This window comes from Limulus polyphemus, unplaced genomic scaffold (assembly GCF_000517525.1).
Source record: "Limulus polyphemus unplaced genomic scaffold, Limulus_polyphemus-2.1.2 Scaffold3250, whole genome shotgun sequence".
In the NCBI taxonomy this organism is placed as follows: Eukaryota; Metazoa; Arthropoda; class Merostomata; order Xiphosura; family Limulidae; genus Limulus; species Limulus polyphemus.
The window spans coordinates 110134-131441 of record NW_013668860.1 but is presented as its reverse complement, the minus strand read 5'-3'; the positions used below and the strand labels follow the sequence as shown (position 1 = coordinate 131441).

At 32.0% G+C, this 21308-nt stretch overlaps 1 protein-coding gene across 1 annotated transcript in view; it reads right to left on the bottom strand.

Moving 5' to 3' along the window:
- Window positions 1-9920: 9920 nt before the first annotated feature.
- LOC106468990 (mucin-2-like) overlaps window positions 9921-21308 on the bottom strand; it is a 19961-nt gene continuing 8573 nt past the window's right edge. Inside the window, exons 3-9 of the mRNA XM_013929443.2 lie at window positions 19905-19946; window positions 19315-19426; window positions 17029-17206; window positions 15710-15892; window positions 14475-14713; window positions 13502-14114; window positions 9921-12170 (exon numbers count right to left, since the gene is read on the bottom strand). Coding sequence (XP_013784897.1) covers window positions 11701-12170; window positions 13502-14114; window positions 14475-14713; window positions 15710-15892; window positions 17029-17206; window positions 19315-19426; window positions 19905-19946 — 1837 coding nt within the window. The 3' untranslated portion in view covers window positions 9921-11700. The remainder of the gene's footprint in view (window positions 12171-13501; window positions 14115-14474; window positions 14714-15709; window positions 15893-17028; window positions 17207-19314; window positions 19427-19904; window positions 19947-21308) is intronic.

Genomic DNA, 21308 nt, shown 5'->3' with positions numbered 1-21308 from the left:
AAACAAACAAACAATTATTAATTATTTGTACAGAAAATGTTTTTTTTTTAATTGGAACACGATTAAACGACCATGACTTAATAAAAAATCATTCTTTATTCCTCTACGAACTCAAAATGCACAGATTTTTTTGATTTTTTTCTGAATTCAAGTACAGGTATTTATTCAGATTTCTTTCTACACGGATACGTAACGGATTAGTGAAGCTTTTCATATAATATTTCTGCCATGACGAATGATTTTTTTGTGCTATCACTGGTTGGGTTTATAAACAAATATTGAGCAACATTGTTCTTTATTGACATCAGCATTACAACATGCAAGTCGAAGTTGTAAAGGTAGGTATCCTGAACCACACAGCCGACAATTAACTGGATACGGCCCTGGTCTAGGAATCTGTGGATACGGGTATGGAGGAAACTGAGCTTTTGCTTCGTGATAGGCAGTGAACAATACTAAAATGGTGGCGATGAATAGCGAAATTTTCATCTACCAAAACAAGAAAAAAAGACGTAAAACAATTCATTAGTATGAATCATAATTAAAACAAAACATATTTAATATCAACAATACCTCATTTCATTTAAACATAATCATAATTCCGAAAATTATTCAATTTTGCACGAAAAAGAGAGAGTGATTTGGGTCGCCGTGTGAAATATTCAAATTATGATTATGTATTATTGTAACAATAGATATGTTCTTACATTTCATAAAATTGTTCATTTGTGAAAACATAATTTAATATTTCCTGTTCCATTGATATTGTCGTAATATTAGCAATTGGTCCTATTTTCAATTACGTGATGGTAATTATTATTTTTTTATTATATTATTACATCAATTCAGTCCACTCCGATAAAGGAAACTGGCGAGCTAGCAGTGCCCTCTCTTCGATCAGGAGAAGTAATGAAATATATGAAACCTTGGAAGCATGGATGGGCAGGTATTAAAGCCTCATTAACAGAACATAGATGTATTTAATTAATATAACTTAAGTACTATAAATGGTTTTATCTTATTAATGAGTGGAAAAATATTTTTTTAAGAGTAACTCTGACAATATAAAAGGCAGATAGTTCACTGCTCACTGGTTCTTTCCAAAGTATTTTTAAAAAAGGCGCCAAGAATAATTCTAATGCCTATTGAATTAGTAAATAAATACATTGCATTAAGGCTTGAAACGAGCTTCGAAAATTTAGTTGTAAATTAGTAAGTCATTACGTAATTAAATCAGTATGTTGATTTACCCCTGAGGTTAAGTTTAAGTTACGGACACAAGGTTGAAAATGGTAACGTTCATTTTATGGGACATGTTTGGAAATTATCCCTTGCAGTTTTAAGTATTTTGGGAGATTAGTATCCGTTATAAAGATAAGCTTCAAGTACTGAAGAATGGGTATCATTAAATAAGTTTTTTATTATTCGGTTTATTCATTAGGCCTGAGCCTATGGCTTTAATAAATAACATGGCGATCTTACAATCTGTGTTCATTTCTGATAAAAACTATGTTACAACTTTCTGTTCCCCGGTGGGACAATGGTAAGTTTGCAGACTTACAATCCTAAAATCCGGATTTATTCGTTTTTAAAAAATGACCCATGGTTTACTTTATTTTACATGAAAACAAAGTAAAGTAACTTTTTTTTTTACAGAATTTCACCTGGTAAAAACTTACCATTATATAAGCTGTTTAATTTTTAACGTCCTTAAATTATTTGTGGAAATACTTTTATTTAGAACAAAGAACTTACCATTTTTCAGCACGTCTTAGGTTCTCGTTGTCCAAGCTATACTTCAGGGTTAACTGTTTAATGAAAAACATTTCATCCTTTAAATAACACTGGCCACAGCGAAAAAGCTATGTTTATCAGTAAGGTCAATCCTAGCGAAGTTCGACATTTGAAGCAATCAACGATGAAGGCCATATCTTTAAGCAAAGGTGTTTGTTTGAAATTTCCAAAAATAGATGTTTTGAAGACCTGGTCATTATCTTATTATTCTTATTCCGCAAGGTATAGAAATACTTTAGAGACTGTTTACGACAAACAGATATTTTTAGTTTATAAATAGAAAGCTAAATGACAATCTATCAGATATTAATTGCGTATAGATTGAATATACATAAATTAAATTAGTTGTACTCCAAACTATCTGTTTTCTCTCTTTATCCGTTGCGGTTTCCTTTTCTACAATATGTGCTAAGAAGTAATCTCAAGGTCATTTTTCACAGATCAAGGAAAATTGGTTCTTACGGTTTTAAAAACACTAAAGCAACGTTACGTGGAAGAGCATGGTAAAATACATCTAGCGAGTCCCAAACGAAAATAATTGTATACGTATAAATGTGTTACACATTTCTTTTCGTTCTCACCAAGGATAAAATTTAAAAGAAAATCTGTAACGTAGAAACCTAATGCTTTCTTTGATTAACTGTATCCTCTACCCTAGACTGCTGTTTAGCATATTCAAGGTTCATCCACACAGTTTAGTCTAACAAACATAAGAAATACAATTAGGCTTATTATAAGGGTGATTTTTCAATAACATTTATGAGGTTTTAAATTCATTTTCAATCACCAATAAAGTAACCTAAAATAATTTAGGTATTTGAATAAGATTAGAGATCGTGCCTAGATAATTATTTCACATTATATATCGGACCAAGTATTTAATTATTACATATATATGTGTGTGTGTGTGTGTTCAGATTTCTTTTCAATTTCACCAAAGGTAGAATTGAAATTATAATCTGTGACGCAGAAGCCTAATGACGTAATGTTTTCTTTGATTAGCCGTACCCTCTGCTGTGGACTGCAGGTTCATCAGCACAATTTGGGCTGGCAAATCAAAGAAATACGGTTAGGCGTCTTATAATGGTGAGTTGTATGCAATATTAATGTGGTTTTTAAGTTTTTTCAATCACCAATAAAAACTTCTTTGAAACTCCTTTCTCACTGACAACAAAAGTTTCTTAAAATTATTTTTAAACGGGAATAGTATTTAAACCAGGAAACTCAGGTTACGACTTACCACGATCAGTTTGATCTCATCGAAATCTTATCAGTTTAAAACACCTGAATCACTTTATCCAAAGTTCTTCCTTTCGTCGTTAACTGAACATTTTTCTGATTTGGTGGCCTGAGCTATTTGTATGTCAGAATAATAAATATTTAGACCACTGAACATTATAAAACTTTAAAGTGGTGATTACCACATAATATAATATTTTGATATATTTAATATATTGTTACGACATCGGAGGTCACGTGACGCTAGTAACACGTCATGCGCTTCTAGAACGTTCATGATCCTTCCTGAAGTGTCGAGAGGTTACTAGATATGCGGTATTCTTGTATATATAAGACCGGTAAAAAGTGACGGCAACAATGGAATGTAATTGAACTGCAGACAGAGATAGAGACGTATTGTTGGGTCGAGCGCTTGTGTCGTTCGTTGTGAATTATAGCATTTGTTTAACTTATAGTGTGACCGTTGAAATAAAGTGAATTTCATAGTTTTATAGACTAGTTTTATTTAAGAAAGGACTTGTGTCGCTAAAGTTTCATCGGAAAGAATTTATACGGGAAGTTAACTAACGACCAGAGACGTAACAATATTAATAAACGTTCTTACCTATTTAGTCTTTTATACGTGCACTGTCAGAATGAAATAAGCTATTCCGTAAATAAAAAATTAACCATTTTAACGTGAAAAATATTTTTGACGAAGTGTGGAATGAAAATGACATATTTCATTCTCCTATGTTATATATTTTCTAAAGTTCTAATTGAGGTCGAGGTCACGTGCCAGTTCAGCCTTAAGGTGTTTCTTTTTCTGTCTACTATATCTGGGATAGTTGTATTGTTTTACTCTGCTTTCCTCGTGTATGACAGTTCTGTGACTCTCAAACGGAATAACAATTTTGGATAAATTTTATCCAGTTTTCTAATTGGTGAATTACAGAGAGGGAAGTTGGAATGTAAGAGAAGTTTTGGATTTTTCACCCATATTTCTCTGTCTTATAACACTCAGAGATTGTGAGTGTAATGGGTTAATTTCAAGTTAATTTTCACCTTTGTTTATTTAATCACCTGTATTTAAATATATTTTAATTCCACTGGCACCACGGTGCAATAGTCTCACACTTAACGATCAGACCACTCTTCTTTTTCTTGTCTCTAGCCAATAAAATGTTTGTTTATTCGTCTTCACATCCATATTTTAGTTTTTATGTCCTTTATTCCTCCTTACGGGAAACCTGCCCTTTTGCATACTAGATCTACGGATCTCTGTGACTGCAAAGATAAAGTCTTTGTGTGTGTCTTTTCTTATAGCAAAGCCACATCGGGCTACCTGCTGCGTCCACCGAGGGGAATCGAACCTCTGATTTTAGCGTTGTAAATCCGAAGACTTACAACTGTCCCACCGGGAAGACAAGCCAGTGATGCCATTTTACAAACTCTTAAAATATTATGTTGTATATATCTCGAATAAAAAAAAATTGGTAGAATAATTTACAATTACTTTGTCGATTTTTAGTAAATATTCAATTGAAGTAGACTTTTGGTTGCAAAAATAACCCCCAAAATAACAGTAAATTATTAAAATACAACTCAGCATTGGTTTCAAATGATGGGGTAAAAATTAAAATGTTTAAAAATTGCTGTATACTGGGTAAGTATATACGTTAGTGTTCAAATATTAAAATATCCAAATACCTCTTCCCAACCTTTTTAATAGCACTACTGCGATCATCTGGTAGGTGGCGCAATATCATATATGCAATATGAACTTTATCAGTTGCCATTTAATTCTGTTTGTTGCTTTAAAGCTATTAATTAAATAGCTTTTATGTAATCAATTCCCTGATAAACTCCGTATTAAAAGTTTAAAATTTAATATAAAATGGGGCTAAACGTAGTGGGTGAGGGTCTTTTTGGTGTAATGCCAGAGTTGTTCAAATAATGTTTGGACAACGTTGACAACAGTATCTTCTGCATAATTCATATTACACTTATTTTTCTCGAGGCTATAATGACACGTGTTATAATGTAGTTCATTGCTTTGTCAGCAAAGTGGCTACTACTAGTGCAGTATATGTGAAGCTGGAGGTTGTACAATGTATAACATGCTATTAACGAAATGTTGAAATGAAAGATCTTGATTGCATCTGTCAGCCCATTTAACGGTTTCAAGCATCAAAGTAGTATTTTCCCTCAATAGCTTAACATAAAATAATAATAAGAAAAAAAAACGAGACGAGAGAAGGTTTTTAGGCATATCAAGGTTATTTCTCATCCAACAAGCAAGAAAATCTTCTCGTGTTTTTTTTTTCTTTAATTCAATTGAAATTTAACTTCTAATATCCTTAGACCTATCCAGAAAAGATATCAGACGATACAATGTACATATCGCACCATCAGGTATAATTTTTGCATTAGGTTTCTTCAAAATTACAACTGCAACGCTGTTTATGGTATAATTTATTAACATGAAAATTAAACAGTTCAAGGCCAGACTAAGAATCGTTTCCTAACATTATAATATGTTTAGGGTGTATAATAATTTTTCGTAAACTAATAATGGTGATGGATAGGCGTAATTCGTTTAATTTGGCAAAACCTTTTCACAGATTACTGGAATATAACTACATTGAAATGTAACCTGTTGCATTAGTATGTGAAAACCTTAAGATTCTTAGGCTACAACGTTTTTGTTTTTTTTATTATTAAGTTTGAGTCTGATTAATATTACTATAGTACTTGAAGTAACGAAATAAAGAAGAAAAAATAATGGCAGTAGTAAAGCTAGAGTATAGCCATGATGTTTAGAAAACACGATAATTGTTTGTTATTATTTATATAGGGTATACATTGACACATTTAATTAATATTATGGGTTTTGAATTTAACGAATAGATGAAAAAGACCTTAAGTGAACTGGTGTATATAAAAAAGCGGCAAGATTGAAATAAGTTCTGCTTACTACCAGATGATTAAATCACTGTGAATTGTTGAATTACCTATGTGATATAAACCTCATTAGATTTAAAAACAAAACAGAACATTGAACTGATATATAAAAAAATGGCAAGATTGAAATAAGTTTTGCCTACTACCAGATAATTAGATCGCTGTGAATCGTTGAATTTTTAAAACTGTTTATGCTTGTGGATCCATGATTTTTTGTTGTTACAGTATCCCTAATATCATACTGTTTTAAACCCCAAATACCATCAAATTTGCAATTAATCCTAATTATTGCTGGGATTTCCTTTGTATATTACGTAGAAAATGAGTAATTTCACTAATTTCTTTGGTCAATTTTTACACTGAATGCTGTAGCAGGCAAAAATATAAATTACTCAATATGGTGCAATACGTGAACAGCCACCTATAGTGGACAATACATAAACAAGTAATTCGGGAGTTAATAGTTAATGACATTTTGAAGTGCAAATATTAGAGGCAATAACATGCTGAAAGCCATTTACAGTTTTTCTAATATAATGTAGTTGTTAGTATTAAACTAAAATAGTTTTATGTAAAAATTGCAGCATCTTGTTTCAAAAGTTTGAAAATGTGGAATCATGCAGCCATTTTTTTACGCTTATTTCCGGTAATGGTTTATCCAGCTGAATTTATTTACTTTAGTGAGTAAATTTGTTTATAGATCCTTATTAAATATTACATATTTAATAAAAGATTCAAACATTATTTGTAATGATAATTTTAACCTCTTTTGTGTAATCTTTATATTTGAAAAAATATTATTGCTAGATTTAAAAATAAATAGCAAAGTTTTAAGTGATCTCTAATAATAACCAAAATTTAAATAACGTGTGTGGTAATTTTTCTCATCAAGATAGTTTTGTTGGAATCTTGAAATATTCTTAAACCTGATTTATTGTAAAGATATTTATAAAGTTATGATCATTAAACTTTGAGGGTCTACTTCAGGATTAAAGTCTTTGTTTTGAGATGTTTAAACAACTGCCTTACTAGTTGTTGTTTGTTTGTTAATTTTTTATCTTGGTTGATAGAAAGAACATCTGGTTCGTGTGCAACGAGGTATTAAGTTTGAATCTAATGCAGAGAAAAATAAAAAACGGAATTACCTGTTATGAACTTAGAATTATTATCAACATTTATGAAAATAACTGAAACTTAGTAATAACAATTATAAACTCTGGCGAGGTTAAAATATTCTAATCGGAAAATTAATATAAAATCATTTTGTTATTTCAAAACTTAAAGTGATTTTGAAATAAAGTTCATCTTACTGTACAGTGTGGAATGGAGGGTTATTATGCTATAGTTTGTTTTTAAAGAGGCTAATTTAACTTTGTTAAATCCAATAAGTACTATGTTGTTATTATCTGTGAAGAAATATGTCCACCAGGGGTTGAATCTGTGATCCACATCATTACTCTGCTGCCAGTATTGTAACTGAGGTGCTAAATCTTTAAATTTCCAAGTAAAAAAAAACTTTCCACTATTGTATTTCTTTTATTTATAGTAACATGAAAGATAAAATGTGCCACACTATATCAGTGTTAAGTAGCTGTAACCATCAAGTCCTTGTTTTGATTTAATATTTTTTTTTATTTCAATTTGTCTGCATACTCTTTACAGCATTGAAAAGTAAACGTTTCTAGCTTCAGTACACATCTTAATTTGTTGTTGTAAACTTTGTATTTGTTAAAGTACACTATAGTGATGTGTTACAATCAGTGTTTCACTATACAACATAAGGGATTTATTCTAACTTAATATATCTTAGAAATGAAAAATAATGCTGAAAATAATGTTCTTATTATGAATGTGTTAATTTCAAAGTTTAGCATCTATTGTCATTGAAGTACAGCAACAAGATTGTATACATTTTGTACGCATAACAAAATTAGTACATAACCATTAGTGGCAATAAAATGAAAACTAACATTTGAAACACCAATAGCGTAAGCTTTCACTCAATATTTGAAGATATAAATCTAGCAATTATTATTAAAATGTGTACTTGTTAACAATTAATGCTGCATTGTCTTAATGATCTTATTACATTCATTGTATAGATGAGATGATGTTCATCTGTTGTATATCCAGCCGTTTTTTTATTCTTGTATTATTAATATTTTGATAACAGTCAATGGTGTATAGGTTTTAGTTTTGAAGATGGAAGAGCAGTTATCTCCAGGTAGCATTCATGCATCATTAAGGGCGTTTTTATGTTTATAATTAATTCTTTGTCTGTTATACCCTATATGAAGCAGTATTTTCACATTTTTCAATTTAATGACGTGGACAGGAATTAGGAAGCATCCAATATGTTTTTCTTTTATATTTTATTTTTAATCAAAGAATACAACTTTTAGTCTAGTTTCGTCTAAGAAAGATTATTAAAGAAGAAAGAAATGTAACTTTATTTCCATAACATTTCTGAAATATGGAAGTAAGATAAAATTAGATTACTGTCAGAGACGTCTTCAACATATTCCTACAAAACAGAGAAAACTAAATCATTAATAGATTAAGATAATTATTAAAAACTACAATGAATTAATCATATATATATCTACACACATACACACACACTTATGTTGCATTTTGCACAAAGCTTCCCAGGGGCTATCTGTATTAGCAGTCCCTAATTTTGAAATGATGTACTAGATGGAAGGCAGCTAGTTAACATCATGCATCCTTTGCCAACTTGTGTGATACTCTAATCAAAGAGTGAAATTTGATTGTCACTCTTATAATGCACCCAGGACTTCAATATGGGGAGCAAGATTTTGTTTTTGAGGTGCAAACCATGGGACCTTGGATCCATAGTCCAGCACTAAGCTTCACTTGGCCACAAAGCATACATTATGCCTTAAAAATAATTTATGATCACTTTATTCATGCAGGATTTTAAGCCAACACACAAAAAAGTTTATAATATTTCAATATGCTTAGGGAAATGACACAGGTTCGTATAAAAAATGAAAAAGATCCAAACTAACTGAAACAAAATGTTTCATATCATTCAACTAAAAACATGGTATAATGTTAAATAAGTTTTAAGATCTAATTCCATTTTGCATGAGGGTCTTAAAACTTAAAGATTACTTTTTCTGAATAGTTTTCTTAAGTTTAATATTTTAAAACCTCTTATTGAATATTTTGTAGCAACCCCTGACTAGCCTGTATATTGTTCTATCCTATCATTTCTACTATTTTTATATAAATCTTTTGTATATTCAAACAGAATATTCCACATGTAATATCATTTTATTTGAATAGGTCAAAATACTGTGTTTCACTAGGCACACCTAACTTGTTTCGTATTCTACCTTAGATAAAGCTCAACTAGCAGCCGAAACATTAGTGGAAATTATTGGTAGGATATGGGGTATTATCATACCTAAAACTTTACAACAACTAGCTGAGATAACCAATAAGGAAGGAAAAATTGTATAAAGGACGATTTTAGCTAATATTCCCCTTCCATCTTTCTTTTGTTATTAAATCCCCACGCTAAATGCATAACTTGCTCTATAGAAGGTAATAATTGACTCATTTAACTAAGTATTTGTGTCTTTAAATTCAAACCAAATGTTTGTGAAAAAAAACCCAGTAAAATTCCAAATAGCGAAATCTTTTTTTAACCATATTTTATTATTACATTTTTGGCAAGTAAGATGATGCATATTGCGAAAAGGAAAAGAAAAACGTAACTTTGCAAGTTTTAGTATATGTTTTACTCCTGATACACACAATATTACTGTTTGATTTTTTTTTATAAAACTAAAATGAAGTATCATAGCAAGGGAGTGCCTAGTCAGTTACAAGTTTTTGTGGAAAGTCGTACTGTCAAAATGTGTCGAGTTTATAAAAAAAAAAATGCTAGAAGAACAACAATCCAGTAAACATTATAGAGATAACTATTTAATAATGCATTGCACAGATACGTCTGACATGAAAAACATTTCACATCACACATTTATAGAAAACTCTGTACTACATAATATCCGTTTCAGAACAGGATACATACCAGTGTGATATCATACATTATATTACAGGCAACTATCGCGTGCAAATGTCACAACATTGTAAGACATATTTTTTGAAGGATATACCATACAACTCATGACCTGGAAAACACTATGGCAAAAGGCAACCTCTAAAAAACCTACTTACAGGACTTTTATTCATTTTGTTTGCTTACAAATTCTAATTAACTTTTCACACTTAGTTCCAGCACCTCTAACTTAACAGATACCCCATATAACAAAGTATGTTACAAATAGTTGATAAATATGATAATAGAATAATGGAAAATATACAATGAATAATGCAAGAAAGAAATTATACTGTGATACTCTTTCTGGATTGCAAACTGTAGCCCATTCTATGTAGTAGAAACTAGTTAGAACGTACGCTTCATTCGTTATCAAGTAGCATATATTGTACAGCAATATTAAACAAACCCTTATTTCTGTTTTCAAAAATGGTCAAACCACTATCCGCCCCCCCCCCCTCCCCTACACACACACACACACATTTTTCTTCTGTTTACAACAACTTTTATATTATACAAGGTGTCTCTACGTGTACACTAGCCTTTATCACGAGCTTTACATATATGCCAGTACAACTTTCAGGAATACTTAACTAACAAATGTAATCTGTTGTTGTCATAGATATAACACTAATATTAGTTCAATAGTCGTATAAGTAAAACAACACAGAAATCAGTTTTTTTAAGAATGAAGTGAGAAGCTAAAAGCAGTGGATAAACAAAACTAAATGTTTACGCACAGTGCAGTTTCATCACACCTTAATATTCGTAAGTCACCCACCATTTTATTTCAAATGCTTACAGTCTAGAAATGAACAGTGCGAGATGTGTTTTGTTATGGATACCGGGTTGAAGATGTATTGTTCTTGTGGTTTCCTAAAACAGTGGATAAAGGTTATATTTATTAGTTAACTTTTCGTGATTAGTTACCTTTTATTAATTGTAACAGTGCAATTTCATGTTTTATTTTTGTTTTAACTATATATATGTCGCATGTGCAGCCTTTTCCCACTCATTCATATGCAGTCATATATATATATTAGTTTACTTCGAGCATTGACTAGTATTGAATATATTTTTATTTTAACTGCGAAAGAAAGATGAGCCAATCATTTGCAATAAAAACTAATTGTTCATAAAAATAATCGGATTTAAATGTGTCCTACAATCATTATTCTTCATGGTCAGCTAAAAAATGTCACAGCTTGGTAGGGAATTACATCTTGGCTCTCCTTCAATAAATTAAAACTGTTCAAAAAAAAAGTACATCTAGTCAAGAGAGACATAAAATAAACGGAATAGAAAAAAAAAACAGCACAAATCTCCCAAACAACCAACATACCAGGATAATTTTTTTTTCTCCAAAAAATATATATACCATGTTATATTATTCTATGTTATGGTACAAGAACCATAGATATTTACAAAGAGTGAATTTAAAATTAACTAACACATGTATAAGTCCATTAATATAAACATATATATACATTGTAATTCTAACAAACCTTGTACAGGCATATAACAAATGTCCCTAACTTCTAGTCGATCTGTTTCAACAGGTTCTTACATTTTTAACTTTTGGCCACTCCAATGCTAAAGTCAAATTATTAACAAACGACCAACACAAACAGTTTCTACTGTGAGATCGACACACTGCTAACTCCCTGTTGTTGAGCAGTGACTGCGACCTGGCTTCCATTACCTACACTAGGTACACTGACCATAACAACAGGTTTGACCAGGCCAACAGTGGGTTGAAGAAATTGAGATTGGATAATTGGGATCTGGTCAGATGTCTTCAGAAGTGGTGTTGTGGCAAGTACCTTTCCCAGGTGGTGTGGCTGGGTAATGAGCTGGGCTTGGTTCATTGGTCCTCCGGGAGATACCACAGATATAGGAGTTACTAGGGGAGCTATTGCCGATACGGCAGTTGCACCAGATACCAAGTGGCTTACCGGTGCAGTAACAGATGAAGATGGCATGACATGTGTGACATGACCCACGCTAGATAAGTGAGAGAAACGAGCCTTGGGTTGGCCAGTCTGATGAACTGGTTTAATGGCAGCAGTGACTAGGTGGTGTTTCATGCTGTTGACTTGAGAACCTAATATTAATGATTTTATAAGTTTTAAACAACTGCTAAAAATGTAGAATATGAAACTTAACAATAACAAAAAAAAAAAGCAATAAACTAGTGCAAACAAATTAGACATGACTAATAATTAATAACATTATACCTCCAAACTGATTGTTGTAAAAATAATAACATTAACTTCTGTCATACATCAAAATAAACCTAGGTTTAGAAATATTGTAATTAAAATAAAAAAAAGAAAGAAGTGAATCAACCAAGACATTTGACGACTTACATCACGTGTGTTTACCTTCTACAGGCTAGTTTCACAGGAATCTATACTTTTATGCCTTTAACCCTGAGTTAGTCAGTCTTCCGGGTCTTCACGGACCCCATATATTTTGTAAACATCGGCGCCGACAGATGGCAGCACGTAAACGTTTGTTGTTCTCAGTAGCTTCAGTATTTGGCTAGTTTGTGTTAAATTGTTACACTTAGTTTAGGTGGTAAAAAAAGAAACAAGTTGTTATATTCAATTTCCATTTATTGATTAATAAAGGAAAAGATTTTGAGTGTTGGTGTATTTTGTTTCCAAAATAATAATTTATAACTATCTAAATATCTTTACATTGATTTCTTATGATGGGGTCTGCTCAGACCAGGGAAAAGTGACTATGGAAAATATTTACAGAAGACTAATGCATGGTTAATAGTCATTTCAGGAATATTACGAGTTTTAATTTTTCTTTATGTTCATTTTAGAAAGAATTAAATGCAAAAAAAACAACAATTAACTATTAATTTTCAGCTGTGTGATGACAATTTCTTTCCTTCCAAGCATCCAAAGAACAAGGATCAACGTGCTTCAATCTTTTTCCTTAAATGGGTGTTTTTGTGTGCTTTCGTGATAACCTTCAGGTTAAGTTTCTTCCCTGTCTACTTTGTTTTTGTTTACCTGGCTATTTTGACTGGATTATTATAGCACTAACTCAGTTTTCTTTAAATTCGATGACGAGGAACCCACTTTGAGACTAATAATGCTCGGAGACGACTTGAATGGGTAATGAAGAAAAACTTTAATATAAGTTTAACATAACAATGATGACAAAACCTTGTCGAAACGTTGTACATTTGCTGTTATGTTAAACTTATATTAAATTTTTTTCTTCATTACCCATTCAAGCCATCTCCAAGCATTATCAGTCTTCTTTAACTTGGCATTGTTTGAAATGCCAAATTCAGTAAATACACATCTACTGTACCATACAAAACAAAATAATGTTTAAAAATCAGATTATTAGCTGAAAAAACAACAACAACAACTGAAAATATTAATAAAAATTCTACAAGGTTATACTTACCCCCTAATGGAACTATGTGTGTTCTTGGGGCTACAGTATGATGTAGAATTTGGGGCATAGGCTTCATGAATTGTAGGTTTGGCTGTGGTATAACTGTTGTCCCTGATGTCCAAACTATCCCTCTTGTGGTGATCACTGAATTGGCTCCAGTTGTATCAGGTGCAGGAATAGCTACAGATTTTCCAGTGACATGATTCACCAATGATGGTGTTGCCATAGTCACTTCATTGGATATTGTAGCTGCCTGGTTGTTGATAATGACTGATTTTGATGTAGATGACACTGGAGTCAGGCTGATGACTGACTGGGGTTGTGCCAGTGGCCCAGGGGTGACACAAACCAAGGAATGGCTAAGAACAGGCTTCAAGCTAGAATTTGGTAAGGTTACTAGTTTTGGAACTGAAAACCCAGTGGCAACAGGCCCTTCAATCATGGAAGGAACTGTCTTGGTAAAATTTTTTAAGGGTCCATTTGTAATAATGTTGGTTGAGGTCAGTGGTGGTACTTGGCTTATTTTCGAAACTGTAGACTGATTCACTATCTGTACTGATTCAGAAGCCAATACACCTGTGGCATTGACAGAGTTCAATTTAAGCACAGAATCTGAAGGTCCCTAATAGAAAGAAATAACAACAACAACAAAAAAACATATCTCAATGGAGCACATATAGCAAAAATTCACTTCAAACATTTCTAAGACACTTTAGTATTGGGCTTCCTAGTTATTCTACGGAAGTGACAAAAAAAAATGCTATTGTTAGATTTAGAACAATAATACAGATACATGTTTTTGATTTAAATAATTTTTGAATCGGGACTACAGGAGATAAAGTTTGTTAGATAGAACTAATCCAATTGAGCTATACAGTAATTTTTAGGCTTAGTACAGGCCTATTGTCATGCCAAACTATGCTCAATCACTGAGGCCTAGTATCTAAAGATAAAGAGACAAATGTGATTTAACGATACATACATGTTCTTGAGATCTCAAACATTTCTGCCTGGTTGAGGCTACGGTGGTATTTTTTCTTGTTGCCATAGTAGCCAAAACTGATTTTGTATCCTTTTTTTTTGGCACCCCAATAAATACATTTGGTGTAAATCCTGGAGTCATGGAAACTGGTGACACCAAAGAAGCTGCCGATGTTGTTGTCTGCAGAAAAGTTACAGTAGTCTTAGCTCCAGAGTCCTCTGGTGGGTTAAATGGAAGTGCTGATTTTGTGCCAAACGATAAGAAAAGAAAAAAAAAATTTACATATGAAAGTCACTTTCGTCTCATTAAAGACAACAAAATATCTAACTTGCATAAGATATTTGAAAAAAGTGAACGTTTAAGTAGTAAAGGTATTCTAATCTATCACAAATATTAAAAAATATAAAGAAGTGTATTAGGTCCATGTTTTTATCTCAAATTTACTTATCATTCAGGTAGCAAATCCGAACATTAAAATTGTTGTACGTTTTCTAGTTTTTAACAATTTAATAAAAAACCTTCTCGCTTTAATATATATATATATATATATATATATACATACATACACGCAGACCCACACACATATATATATACAAAGAAACAAATATATTTTGCTGAAGGATTAGTAAAAAATAAAAATGAAACAATACAAAATTGACTTTAAAAATACTTTTAAAAACTGTTTATTTATTCCTGTTAACTTAAAAGAAATAAATCAAACCACAAATACATAAAAGAATAATTTATTTATTTTTCCTTTACACACAATTTACAATCAATAATCCTAACAAATACATTGTTATTAATAAGCAGTGTATATACACACGAGCACATTCGTTGGTTAACTGCTAAAAGCTAGTTTCTAGGAACTTATCACGCAATTTCTTTAATATCATAATTTTTACTTGCATTCAATTTGACCTCAGCTTTGAAAAATATCTTTGAAATGCAAATGTTACTAATACGTTTATCTCAGTCAAGTCTTATTTTTAAATTCGAGTATCTCTTATCAGGCTCCAAAGAAAATGTTAAAACTGTACATATAAACATCAGTATATAAAAAAAAGCATACATTATGGATTCTGATTGATGATCTATATTGTACAATAATTGAGTTTATAAAATTAATATGTATTAAAGCATAAATGTAAAGTCTAAGAATAATTGTGGCCACTAAATTTTTAGTAACACTGCTACAAGTTTTTCAAGCTCGTAAAAATCCTATAAATATTTACCCTGTTTTTTCTCCACACATAAAGGACTAGTTATCCCCATGCTCTGGGGTGGTGTGCTACTTGGTGTGGACAAAAGAGTGGATGAGGTGTTAGAAGTTTCTGATGACTGAATAAAATTGTAAAAGGAGCTTGTTTCTGTCTCCTCTACTTTGGAATCTTCTTCAATATCACTTTCTCCAGCTTCTAAGATTTCAAAAGATAAACGGTTGTTTGTATTTACGATTTCTTTTTATATAAAGATGTTAGAAACCAATACTTAAAAATCGTTGGACAGTAAATGTTTTCTTTTATGTATTAACACACACACACACACATAAGCCACTTCAAAATATGCATAATATAATCAAAATTGTACATTTTCTATAGAAAATATAAACTAGTTGATGGTTCTGCAGTCAATACGAGTTTCAAGATATTATGTTGAATAAGAAATTTAATGGAGAATTTAAATGTTAATGAACCAAGTAATATCTTTTCAAACATCTTGGGGAAAATATAGTTAATATTTTTTTTCAAGTGAACTTATATGATTAAAAAATTAAATAAGCTAGTTTAAAAAAAACTGCTCCTTAAGACAGAACGTCTATATTTTCCAGGTTCTTAAATTGTGAAAAGTATTTACAAACTTGATGATGAAATAAATAATTTTGAACTATTCCACCATCAAACCTTTTTTTTTATAGCTATTTGTGCATCAAAAACAAAGAAAAAGTTGCAAAGTTAATCAGGATCAATATAAATATTACAACACCAGGTGGCAGGACAGTTATCGGGGATGACTTTCTATTTTCTGTGTTACCTGATGCTGTAGTTGTTGTTTCATTGTCAGGATCTGGTAGCAAGTTAATAACTATGATGTTATCAATATAAATATTACAAAACCAGGTGGCAGGTCAGTTATCGGGGATGACTTTCTATTTTCTGTGTTACCTGATGCTGTAGTTGTTGTTTCATTGTCAGGATCTGGCAGCAAGTTAATAACTATGATGTTATCAATATAAATATTACAACACCAGGTGGCAGGTCAGTTATCAAGGATGACTTTCTATTTTCTGTGTTACCTGATGCTGTTGTTGTTGTTTCATTGTCAGGATCTGGTAGCAAGTTAATAACTATGATGTTATCAATATAAATATTACAACACCAGGTGGCAGGTCAGTTATCATGGATGACTATTTTCTGTGTTACCTGATGCTGTAGTTGTTGTTTCATTGTCAGGATTTGGTAACAAGTTAATAACTATGATGTTATCAATATAAATATTACAAAACCAATTGGCAAGTCAGTTATCAGGGATGACTTTCTATTTTCTGTGTTACCTGATGCTGTAGTTGTTGTTTCATTGTCAGGATCTGGTAGCAAGTTATTTATGTCGACATGATCCAGATGAGCAGATAAATCTTTCTTCAGTGCTGCTAGTCTTTGCTGAGATGCAATTTTTTCTCTTGCTAGTTGTTCCATCTCGTGTTCATATTCTCGCTCTTTTTTCTTGAGTGTCTAATGATAAAAATAATAATCATTGGATTAACTTGAAAAAAAAAGTTCTGATGCAATATATAACTAAATGTCTTGCATTTGTAATATTATTTACATTTTGTACAATCACAGGAGAATTTGTTTCATAACTTAAACACTAGCGCCATTAGTGTTTAACATTTAGAAGTGTTCATATTCCAAAATCTTAATTTAGCAAATAAAAGTTTATGCAAGTTTAAAAATGCTTTTCAAAACAAAAAAGTTAAGAAGATAATTTTTAAAAAATCATAAATTAAAACACATATAACATTTATACTTCGCTATACTTATCAAATGTAAACCTGTGGCTTTTGAAATTACAATTCTCCTGGATATTGTACTTAAATAATTCAAATAAAAAAAAATGGACAGTTGGTTTCTGATTAATTCGTCCAACCAGAGCTGTTGATCATAACCTCTCTCTCGCCAAGGTTCTCTTGAAAAACATTTTTTGTTGACTACACGGTAATTACATTGAATCCATTGATGTATTAAATATTACAAAATTAAATAATAGACTGAACAGTCGCCAAGATTTTTATTTAAAGAAGGCTGGCTTTTCTAGCTAGCGCTCTTCGTCAGATCATACATCTTCTGATGAAGAGCGCTAGCTCGAAACGTCAGCCTTCTTTAAATAAAAATAAAAACTTGGCGATTGTTCACCGTATTATTTAATTTTGATATTTTGGTCGCCTATGCAGTTTTAACTAAATGTTTCCTTTTATAAGTACTAAATATTACAAAGTTGTCTTCTACTTACTAGTTCTATATATGTGTATGGAATATAAACTGTTAAAAGTTCGTTAAAAAAAAAAAAACATTGTAAATTTTCAAAAACAAATCGTGCATTTTGTTAAAATTATTAAATTGCAGAACTGAAAATTTAACCAGAAAGAAGAAGCTGTGGAACAGGTGAAGCGACTGCCCCAAGGCCCTTTGAGACCCATAGTTACGCCACTGGACGGCCTAACAACGTGTATCACCATGTTGTTTTCTCCAACTGCACGTGTGCTTTGGCTGCACGAATAATAAAACGCACGTGACTTAAAAAACAAAAAGTTGTATGAATCATGCCTCTGAATCCTGTTGGACTCAACAAAATCAACACTCGATCATACAACCGACTCATCGTGTATTATAAAGTGTCAATCTTATACTCTTATGCACAAGCACTGCACACTTCGTTACTGAAACGATCAAGTATTTATCTTAACCAAGCCAGTAGATACGCGAGGAGGAGACTGAGGATATTAGAAATGGCATGATCCGTTTATTAACATTTTCATTACTATACATTGGGAACAATGTACTAACAATATTTTCCGAGTTTTAAAATTTGTAGTATATACCGGGAAAATTTGGGGATTTTGACAATAGAGTTAGAAAAAAAAACAACCTTTGGAGATGATAATAATAAAACAAACTTTAATTCAGCCAACGTTTCGTCATTGTGGTTTCATCGGGGATATATGAAGCCGCAATGGTGAAAAGTTGGCTGAAACAATTTTTTCATTATTCATCAGAATTTAAAGGTAGTTATTTTTCTAAATTTATTTTTAAAATATTGCCTATGTTTTAAATGTATTTATTTTTCTCAGTTAAGTTACTACTAGATAGCATAAACAACTTGTTTGAAACCTTTCCTCTAAGTTATTTACGGAGTCTTAGTTTGTTTTTGTTGTGAAATATCCTCGCAATCGTCGCGCCACTAGGTGGTTCAAGCGCGTGGCATCACAACGCATGCGCTCCGCAAGGTCCCAGGAAATCTGGTCACGTAACGTGCGTGTGATTTCTTTAACCCATAAACACAAGTCTGTTAATTGGTAATTTTGGTTTTTATCTTTAGAAAAAAAGTTTGAAGAAACATAGTGTTTCGAAGAACATAAATTCAATACTGAAAACACGTACTATAAAAATATTGCGAGAAGCAATTCCCAATATCTTTACCGCGGGGAGAAAAATCGGTAAGATAAAGAGCCTGCAGCATAATGACGTCACCTCAGCCAATGTGACATGGATCGCGTAACGTGGTTCGAATAGTTTGTAATCACTGTATCACAAGGGGTGGAAAAATTTAAATTATACCTGACCTGGATGTATCTCAGTGCTCCACGGAGAATACTCAGGTTGGAAATTTTTCTCTCGTCGATATTTGGAAGCTGTTTCTTCAGATTTTCAAAACATTCTTTTAGGTGGGCTCTCCTAAATCATTATTTGAAAAAAAAAGCTAGCATTTTCAAAGAATAAAACTAAAATCTATAATACGGAATTTGTTATAAAGCTGTAGTATATACAACAAAATAATGATATCTAATCCTACGTAAATCAGAAACATAAATTAAGGCTGAAAACATTGGTTAAGTTAAATATATAATTATTCATTTTAAGAATTTAAACATTCGATATATTATTGACCTAACGTCAACGCGAGCCGAATTCGATTTCCGGTTTGTAGGCCTAACTCATAAATCACTAATTCTTAGAATATATTTGTTAGGTAAAGTTTCTTGGTTAGATGCAATGGAATTTAATGTCTATTTTTTCTTTTGAATGAACTTGTCCACCTTTAACTGTACTCTTAAGCTACACAAAATAAGTTCCACAAAATGTGACGGATTTCAGGTGTTACACTTGTAAAAACAACAACAAAATTTTCCACAATAACGGAACAAGAACTTACCTATTTTTCTCCAACTTGTTGTGAACTTCCCGCGTTCCAGCCCTGAGTATAGAAACAAATTATGTTAAAAATTTGAAATTTACTCTCTGGTTCTATCGTGCTTTATCGATTCGGTTTTTGGACATCAGTGAATTTATGTTTAAACGACAACTACGCGTATAAAACTTATTGAACACTCAAACCAGCTGGTGATCCAATGTTTGTAACAAAAACCTTGTACTTTTGAAAGCTATATTTGTTATTAGCAAAAAAGGATGGGTATTGATTCCTCAAAACAAGAAATCAGCCCAAGCACTTTCGAGAGGTAGTTTCCTTTCTCAGAGGTAAATTAGAAATAGATTAAGTAGATTTAACCTCACCAAACGAGCCCCTGAATCTATAGACACTTAGTATCTTAAAAATATTATGTTTTTTGTACGTGCTACACCCCCACCCCCCAGTGCAACCAATAAACAAAACACATTTTATGATTATCTAAACAAACAATGATTATGGCTTTTCAAACAACTCGTCTTTTCGGTTACATTGAAGCTAACAATACCGAGCACAAAATTCGTAACTAAAATATTATTACATACATTGTTGCCACGCGTTAGTACATGTACGTGTATTATGTAGAGACGGTCGTGATCCTTTGGCAAACACGTAGCATCACGATAGCAGATAAATCACAATTAAAAACTCGATTACCTGAACGATATCGGGAGGTTCTTCCTGCATCACAGGTGAGCTAAGAAAGATATTCTGACTACCTTCGAAATGCTCACATCGTATCTACGTGGATATTTTCGGAAATCCAACACACTACACGTGTTGAATGCTGCCGTAGCTGGATTAATTATTTGAAACTACAAAACGGATCTGAAGAGAGTGAGGGTACTGTATCGTAGTTGATAAAAAAAATAAAAAAATTAGCAGTTTGTTTTCTATGTGTGTGTGTGTGTGAGAGAGAGAGATTTGGTATAGTATAGTGTATAAACTTATTTTGAAGGTTTGTTTTAGCGCAAACCCACACTGAGCTATATGCTGTGTTCACGGTGGGGGAATCGAACCCTGGGTTTTAGTGTTGTAAATCCGTAAACTTACCGCTGACCCACCGAGGGACGACCCTGATGATTATGGTTTAGGTTATTATTATACATCAAAACTAATCCCCCCCCAGTGGCACAGCGGCATGTCTGCGGACTTAAAACGCTAGAATCCGGGTCTCGATACCCGTGGTGAGCAGAGCATAGATAGCCCATTGTGTAGCTTTGTGCTTAATTATAAACAAACAAATTAAAGAATAATATTAGGTAATTTTGTCCGAAGAGGGTAGAGTTTATTCACACAATCATGTACACAAATCATGGAAATAGCTACGAGGATACTCGAATTCTGTAGAAGTGTCATCGTTTCTCAAAG